This window comes from Mangifera indica, chromosome 13 (genome assembly GCF_011075055.1).
Source record: "Mangifera indica cultivar Alphonso chromosome 13, CATAS_Mindica_2.1, whole genome shotgun sequence".
Lineage (NCBI taxonomy): Eukaryota > Viridiplantae > Streptophyta > Magnoliopsida > Sapindales > Anacardiaceae > Mangifera > Mangifera indica.
Genome location: NC_058149.1, coordinates 2,470,803 through 2,480,344, shown reverse-complemented (window position 1 = coordinate 2,480,344; position 9,542 = coordinate 2,470,803). Strand labels below are relative to the sequence as shown.

Below are 9,542 nucleotides of genomic sequence, written 5' to 3'. Positions count from 1 at the left end.
GAGAAACAATACAAAAGGAAATGATGAGTTGATAAGTATCTTTTCAATTCTTAAAGCCTCTGCAGGTAAGTCATCTTCCCCAGCATTATTTATTATTATTATTTTTTTTTACAATGGCAAGAAATTTTTCCTAAGAGACTGTTTAGGTAACACTTCAACTTACAAATTCAATTGTTCATTTTTTTTGTAGGTTTCCAATTTTACCTGAGAAAATTTCACTATTTTATTTCTTAATTATCACGATGGGGAGAAACAACATAGCTCGCCAATATTGCTCCATGATAGATAACAACTCTAATCATCTTCTCTGCAACTTTTGCCTACACTCAATGTGGGGCATCACTCGTTTTAAAGAACACCTTGCTCAAAAGAGAGGAGATGTTGTTCCATGTCCAAATTGCCCTCCTGAAGTCTCTAATGCTATGAAGGAAGAACTCATCCACCTCTCTCTCAAGAGAGAGGAAAGAGAAAGGCGCAATAGAGAAGCCTTGCTAAGCTCAATGACCCCTCCACCGCGTCCATCTCCTCCGTCTCCAGCTCCACCGTCACCACTGCCTCCTCATGATGAATACCAACCGCTGCCTATGGCAGGTGACATCGAGGCAGAGGAGGAAGCAATGCTTGAGTTTGCTCTGCAAGAAAGTTTGAAATCTTTTGAAATTGAAAGCCAAATTAGGGCTACGCAGGAGGTTGATATGGATGAGTTTGAAGCGGCTTGTCGTGATAGCATGCGCAGTTACAAAGTGGAGCTTTGGAGACGTGGAGAGGGGCCATCGCATGGAATTTACTATGACCCTACCGATATTGAGACCGATAGTGATACTAGTTCTTAGTGAAGTTGATGTGTGCTTACATTTAGTTAATTTCTTCCAATAAGGAAGTAATCTAGACTGGTTTATGCTAGATAATGTTCAATAAGTTTAAGAGAGTTTGTATTCAACTCACTTGAGTACTTCAATATCTTTTATGTTAAACGTGTTGCTTCATATTTGACCAAGTAAAATTTCAGCTCGAAATTAAACACTCCATCGACATCATTGCATCAGAGTTCATCTCGTCAATGATTCTTCATTTTTATTTCTTCGACAATTTTTCTAGGTTTAAATGATTCTATTTTCTTCTCTAACAATTCATATTCTTTTTCTTTGATAAATCTTCTTCTTCTCAGACAACTCTAATTTTTCTAAGGTGATACAATTCATCAATTAGGCTCAAATCCTCCCATGATTTGGAGTATTTTTTACAACATATCAGAAAAACTTAGATCTTAAGTTATTCCTATAAACTCTTTTACAATTTTTTTAACCAAATAGTTATAAATATTTTTTGCAAAATAGGTCTATTATTATAAACTTTTCTTCCATAAGTTTTGCTTCAAGGAGTAGTACTAAACGGATCCAAATTCTTTGAGTATTATGATAAGATAATCAAAATAATTTACAAATTTAAATGATAATCAAATACATGAACTCTATCATTTTTTTATTTTTATATATCAAATTCATTTTCTATATTATGTCTTGGCAATTATAGAGTATTTTGAGGGAATGGATTCTAATAGTCTAAAGTGTTCTTGAATACAAATAATAACACATTCAGCCAAAAACCCCATTGAGTCAAACAGCAGGGTGGTTGCATTTGAGCGGGGATGCTGGAGATTCAAATAAAAGAAAAGAGAGTCTCACATCTAATAAAATTGAGTAAAGTAAGTGGTATATAAGTGTGTGGATTGAACTTTAACATAAGTCAATTGATTTTGTGTAATATGAATTTCAATCTCTACACTTATAGGCTTAATATATTTCGATATGGTATCAGAACATAAGCCAGACAACAGGCTTAACAATATAAAGTGTTCCTAAATATAAGTAATAATATACCTATCCAAACAGATTCAGTCAAAAAGGTGGGTTTAACGACCTATGGTGGTTGCACTTGAGGGAAAGTGTTAGAGACTAAAAGTCTCACATCTAATATATAGAACATGAGTAATACCTTAACACAAATTAATTATTTTTTTATGATATAAATTTCGATCTCCATACTTATAAGCTAAATATATTTTGAATATGCACTGATACCTGAGTGTTAGACTTTGGAAGAGAGAGCCCAAATGAAGAAACTGACTTTTAAGGCTAAATAAGCAACTCCAGGCCTGGGCTTGGGTGACGTTGGGCTGGGTAATTATAGGCCAACAACTGCCCTTGAAATTGAGAGCTAGGGCCTTTTTCAACATTTACCATTGCTTCCTTGGGCAATTTTATGACTTTGTCATGGTGGATTTGAGTTAAGCCCAAACAAGGGTAAACTCAAGTTGGATTTTAACTTCAAATGATTTGTTCGAGATTAATTCCACTTAGTGGATTGACAATGAGTTTTATGAAAAAGCCATGGGAAGACTGTTGAAGAAGAAAAAGAAGGGTTTTTAAAAATTTAAAAAAATTATAAAAAAGCTTAAAAAAGCCACAAGAAAAGATAAATCTGGTTAAAAAAAAAAAAACCTGCGAACAACTTTTTGAAAATTCAATTAAGTGAGATTGACTCAATTTGATCTCGGGTAGGGAATACCTTTGCTCAAACTTACTTTGTTCATGCGAAACATCAATTAAGCTCAAACAACTCAAATTAAATCCACCCCTATACTTTGTTTAAATAACAATAAAGCTTTCTTGAACGAATAAAGAAATCTATACTGATATGCAAATAATAAATCGGTGTTCTATACATAGAAATGGCAATATAAACATGCAAAATATTTATGACATTTTCCCAAACAAAAATTCATAATTTAAATTCATATCCGACAAATTAGTAGTCAAAATATGATAATTCAGAATTTATTCATACATACTTATGCGTTTTCCGATTCTTATTATAAGGATCTTGCATTTTCGGGACCTCCATGGCACCGAAAACTCCAAAAGTACTTTCATCACCGTCGTAACCACCATCATCATCATCACTCGTTTGATCCATAGCCAGCAATTCTTCCTTGTATTTGACACTTTCGATTTTCATTTGCACCACCTTTCCTCGAGGATCAGACCCTTTAAGCATATTCACGACCTCCTTCATGTTTGGCCTCTTCTCGGGCTCGCTCTGCACACACAGGGCGGCGACATTGATAGCTTGTTTCAACTGATTGTTATCGAAGTTCCCTCGGAGTTTTGGGTCAACTAGATCCTTGAATCTGCCTTTCAGAATGAGGGGCTCTGCCCATTCGCTTATGGTTCTTTTGACTCCTCCTGGAAGTTTTTCGATTGGCTTTCTTCCTGTCAGGATTTCAAGCAAAAGAATTCCAAAGCTGTAAACATCGCAACTCTCGGAAACTTTGCCCCACATGGCGTATTCTGGAGCTAGGTAGCCTAAAGTTCCCTTCACCCTGGTGGTCATGTGGCTGACGCCTTCAGGAATTAGCTTGGCGAATCCGAAATCCGCAACCAGTGGCTCAAAATCCGAATCCAGGAGAACATTGCTGGCTTTTATATCTCTGTGAATGATATGAGGAGTCACCTCATGGTGTAAATACCTGATGAGAAAAAGAACAGTCAAAATCTGGCCCTTTGACATAAAATTTTTTCATATCTTGAATGAGCATGGCGTCTGTAATGGATCTTACAGGAGGCCTTCGGCGGAGCCGATCACAATTTTCATTCTCCTTTTCCAATCTAACTGCACTTCGTTGGCAAATTGGCCATGGAGATGAGAGAGCAAGCTCAGATTAGGCATGTAATCGTAAACTATGAGGCGTTGATCAGTCCCAGCACAGTACCCTCTTAGGCCCAACAAATTCCTGTGCCTTACCCTTCCAAGAACTTCAACTTCCACTGCAAATTCCATCTCGGCTTTCGAATTCATAGCTTTCAATTTTTTCACTGCTATCTACATTAAAAAATAATAGATTACGCCTAATGTCATATTAAATTGATTATAGATATGAGCTTCACTTTCTCACTCATAATTTAACAATAGATCCTAAAAGCTGAGTCTCCAGCTGACAATGACTCTAAGAGCTAGGATTTACTCTAAACCTAGAGATTTCAACAAGGACAGGAGGGGCGGGGATCCCTGTCTCTGCAGGGTGAGACACATGCCCATCTGCTTCCCATCCCCGCTACAAGTATCAGAGGGAATCCTCGTCCGACATTGGAAATAATTCCTCCCAATCCCCTCTCTCTCACCGTTCTCTTTGTGTCATCTTCACTTAAGTACTATCATATTAATAGCATTATGATAAATAATTAAAAAAATCATGAATATTTTCATTGATTATACTTACAAAATGGGATGGGATGCATCTATCCCTATCACAGCCCTATCCCTATTTCTGAAGAATTGTTTTTGCCTTCATTCTTATTTGTCAAAGAATCCATAGACCCTATTTTTAAGGTCAAGTTGTCATTCCCAAAGAAACCCTACACATTGAGATGTTTGAAATCTAAAACTCGCCTCAAAAAAAAAAAAAAAAAACCTATTAAGTGATTGATCTATCCTAATAAAATCCCCCTTAATCATCCAAATGTAAAACTCTTAGGACTCAATAAGAAGAAACTATTATGAGTTCATTGATTAATTACCTGAAGGCCATCAGAAGTTTTTCCCCAGTAGACACTGCCAAAACCACCTTCTCCAAGCTTGTTATCTTCACTGAAGCCATTGGTAGCGGTATACAGCTCCTTGTAAGAAAATATCCTCCATGTTGCATGATTAGCAGCAGTGACTGTATTTATCCTGCAATATTGAAGACGGGCAAAATTTAGTTATATTTATAACATGAAAAGTACAGAATCAATATTTAGGGTTTAGGTTTATGTATGTACCCTTCTTCAACCTTCTCCGAGCCACAACAACTCAAGGTTGATCCCATAGTTTTACTCTACAGGATGGTTTTCAAAGCATCCTGTTCAGATTTTCTGATGGAGTTTCTTCTTTTAAACCACAAAAATGGCGATTCTGGTCATTTCATACGAAAGCCCAAGCCGCCCATGGCCGGCTTTGGTTATGGTGGAATCTTTAACGGAATTAAACCAAGGGGAAAATGTTGAAGATATTGTAAATAAATATTTGACTAAATCGTAAATATATACTTGACTAAATCACATTTTCCCACCCAAGGTTTAGACCAAAAAATTTATCTACCAGTGAAGGCATAAATAATATTTTTCACTCAAAATCAAATTCCGTTTAAAAAAATTAATGCCACAATCTATAATAGTAATTTCACAATCTATATATTTTGTAAAAAATATAAAATAACCTTTTGCATATCTCTTTAAATATTTAAAGATGACAGTTTGACCATTTTTTAAAGGTTTGAGATCTCGTGTTCCAGTTCTTACAATCTATTAAAATTAGAACTAGTAATTTTTAACACGACACAATACGAAAAAAATTAAGTTTGAGTTGAGTTTTTTTATATCTAATTTATTTTGGGCAATTCAATATAATTCAAAACTAAATCAAGTAATATTATAACTGACATAAAAGTAATCCAAACTAAAACAAATATTTAAAGAAATGTTATTTTAGTTGAATTTGTTACAGATAAATTATAAAAAATGTTAAAGCATAATATCAACAGTAGTTAAAATCCTAATAAATCTATATAGTGTATAATTGTAATTACTTATATTATTTTTTATTTTCATTTAAATATTTTATTTTATTATTCAGTAGAGAAAATATGATTTAGTTAATAAGATTATTGATATATTTTAAATGTTTTGGTATATAATTTTTAAATCATTTGTAAACAAGATAAAATATTATATTTCGTGTTTTATTGATAGTACATTTTGATCATTTGATAAATAAATTAAAATATTAAAAACACTTATATGAGTAAAAATAGTACACAATTTCGGATAAATTAGAAATTATCAGATTCTAACCTAAAACCTAAATTAACACAATATGAACACAACTGATGATACAAATTGTTATATTAAATTAGAAATCTTAATAGTTGACAACGTGTTTTACCATTGTTGCAATCTCACCATCATTAGGAACTTCGACCCCCACCACCCTCTCGCATTGCAACTTATTGTCATTTGAGCTAACATTGTTTATAATTTCGTTAATTTGTAGGTATTTTGTAATTTTGAAAATTGATATAATAGTGATAAAATGGTAATATTACTTCTTGGCACTGTTTTTTTTTCTAGTAATAGTGTTTAATTTTTAGTGAAAAAGTATTATATATGTCATAATTTAATTTGAAACAACTTTGGATCAAAAAATGTGATCCACTCCACATATTTAAATTAAAAATGCAATCTTCTGAGTAATTATTATTATAATTATGCAGTTTTGTTAATAAAAATCAACTTAGGAACTCCATTAAAGCATCTTTTGAGACCGTCGGGTATTGAGTATATCATTAGATGGTCCGTCAAATCTAAGATATAATTTCCCAACTCCAAACATCTTTTTTTTTTAATGTACAAGTTAATCCAGCTAATTGGTAATTCTTATGTAAATTTTATCCATGTACATATTTATGCAACGATTTCGGTTTTAACATAATGATCCATCAAATTAGGCATTCATTTAATGGCATTGGCTATGTGACAGTCGATTAGGAAATGGGTTAGATGTTGGTTGTATAACTGTGAAAGAAAAGCTCACCCCTTAGTCTATATTTTAGCCTACGGTTACAAATATATTAGGTCAAAACAAGTAATAAAACTATGTATATATATTTTTGAATATACAATTAGATATACGGATAATATATCATCATATGATAGATGATTTTAAATTAAGTAAAAAATAATACTCAATCACATAATGATATATTATCTGTGTACTCATTTATATACTAAAATATTTTTACAAGTAACATTACTTCATAACAAAATATCTCACACCTATCAAAATTGCAATCCATCTAACAATATCTTAATTAAGAAAACCAATAAACCAAAAGTAATAATCCAACAATTCATAAAACTTCCAAAAATATTCTCCATATTCTATCAAACTTCAAGGCACGACACATATTCAAAATTTAGGAGATGATGATGCAAGATTGGCCACCCTTTTTCCCCATTTTAATATTCCATGATTCTCTTCCAAATCGCCAAATGACATTTCAAATGATCTCCCAAATTAAAGTTTCTTCTGTCCATTAGAGAAGAAGGGCATTTGAATTATATAAATCCAACAAATATTACATTACATTAATGCCCAAGGGCAAGCTTAAGTAACAAATATTGGAGGTGTTCAAGTAAGAGAGTATAGGTCGAAATCTATTGACAATATATTAAGATTGAATTTTTTATTTACCTAGTATAGTAGTTATAGGACTAGTCATTGAATCTACGGTTTCACTTATTTAATATGATTGGTTTAGTCTTGAAATGATAATATAATTAAAGTAAATGTTTTTGTTTATATATATATAAAACGTTAATGTTCAAGTTGGTTTGGCTTGGCCCAATCTTATAATTAATTTGATTAATTATGATTAAACCTCGTCATTTTCATTGACTATTGAATTTTCCCATTTGGAACACTTGCTAACCCGGCATGGGTGGAATGATTTAGAAAGAAATTTAAGATGGTAGATCTAGTTAATTAGTAAGAAAATTATGCAATTTTTTTCTTAATTAGAGACTAGTCTTTATCATTTCACTGTCAAAGAAGAAATTTGGATTAATATATTTTGAAAATCCACCTACCAAAAGACAATTATAAAGAAATAGATTAATGCCTCATTCTTTGCTTGTAAGTGTGATTAACTAATGTGTAGTATATTCATGAAAAGTATTGAATGCTATTATGATGAGTTATACATACATACATACATACATACATACATACATACATACATATATATATATATATATATATATATATATATATATATATATATATATATATATATATATATATATATATCACAATATATCTATATTTTTAGGTGTACTTTTTATAATTATAAAGAGAGACATAATACTTTTCAATATTTATTGTTGTGTTTTTATATAGCGATTAGGTAAACAAGTAAACCCAGATATAAATTTCCCTTGAGACTACGATTTTTATATATATTATTTGTAATGAGATTTGCATTAGAATTTATAAGTAATGCTATACTTCAAATATTTAATCCAAGTCTATTCAGTAAATACGAGGACTAAAAAAAAACGATACTAAAATTATACAAATATAATATGACAAATGGTAAAAAGTACTTTTGTAAAAATACGCTTATAAAATTTGAATATGGAAAAAAATATAAAACGTGTATGTATTAGTTTAATATAATATATTATCAATTATACGATTTCAAAAATAAAATAATATCAATCAAAATTTTAGCATTTTTCATGAAACATTTAATTAAAATTGTCGTAGCATTTCAATTGAAATTATTTAATTGGTCATTAGACTTAACATAACGTAATAGAATCAATTTTCAAATTATAATATCAGTACTTTCAAGCGCAATATGTAGTCATAATTCAATTATAGTCTCTCAAACACATAAAACAGCTTATTAAATATCATAATAGTTTATTTTTTTATTTTATATGAAGAGATTTAGCAAGTGTAAATGATTTATATTTTACCTTTGTTCTCTATAGCCAAGTAAGATTAAAATCATGTAGATATAATCTTCAAGAATTGAAAAAAAAAAACATTTGAGCATTAAATTTTAATTTAAAAAACCCCACACCTTATATTAAAAAATCTATAGAAAGTATATTACATCTCTAAAATTTCCATCTCATCATGTGTCATTTGCCTTGACTTAAAAGAACTTTAAGGTCTAATAATTATATTACAAAATAGGATTAATTAGATCCATATGTAATTTCATTTATAGTTCAAGATTGGCTCTAATGTCAAATGATAAAGATAAAAGGAAAAATTATCAAACCATTATCAATCAATTTCAACTTTTATTTATAATTAAAATAATAAAGGTTAAAATCTATCATTGCAAGAATATTTCAGTATAAATCTAATAAAATAATAGGTTTCTTATCTTAATTAGATCACCAATGTGAATTGTCTATCAACAAATTGAAGCATAAAATGACGAGTTGATGGTGAAAATAGAAATCAAGAAGAAAAAAAAAGTGATTGCAAGGATTTTTTATATTAAAAGAAAATGAACGCAATTTTTTACTCTTTGGGTTAGGTGTTATATATTTTATGTAAAATAACATTATTTTGTGTATTGTAAAATGATGTCATTTTATCATTTATTTAAGAAAATTTTTTAAAAAATACAGCCATGTATAATGCAAAAGTTTAATATGGTAAGTATATAAAATACACATTTTATACATTTTAGGCTCAAAAATATGAATGAACATGTTGAAAATGGTAGAATACGACAAATGAGTATAATAATACACAAATTTACTTACTAGAAATTCAAATTTATTTTTAATTTAAAATCTCATAATCACATAATGACATATAATCAAAGTATTTGATTGAATACTTAAAATTAAATATATATAATTTTATTAATCCAAGTGACATAGTTGTAGGAAGGTCATGACAACATTAATTGTAGGATG

General features: G+C 30.4%; 1 protein-coding gene across 1 annotated transcript; it reads right to left on the bottom strand.

The window, feature by feature from the left end:
• Nucleotides 1-2,841: 2,841 nt before the first annotated feature.
• On the bottom strand, nt 2,842-4,867 carry LOC123193976 (PTI1-like tyrosine-protein kinase At3g15890). The gene is made up of 4 exons (XM_044607075.1): nt 4,821-4,867; nt 4,578-4,731; nt 3,620-3,882; nt 2,842-3,529 (listed from the first exon to the last, which is right to left on the bottom strand). Exons 1-4 carry the CDS (start codon nt 4,865-4,867, stop codon nt 2,842-2,844), a joined length of 1,152 nt encoding a protein of 383 aa, XP_044463010.1.
• Nucleotides 4,868-9,542: the final 4,675 nt, after the last annotated feature.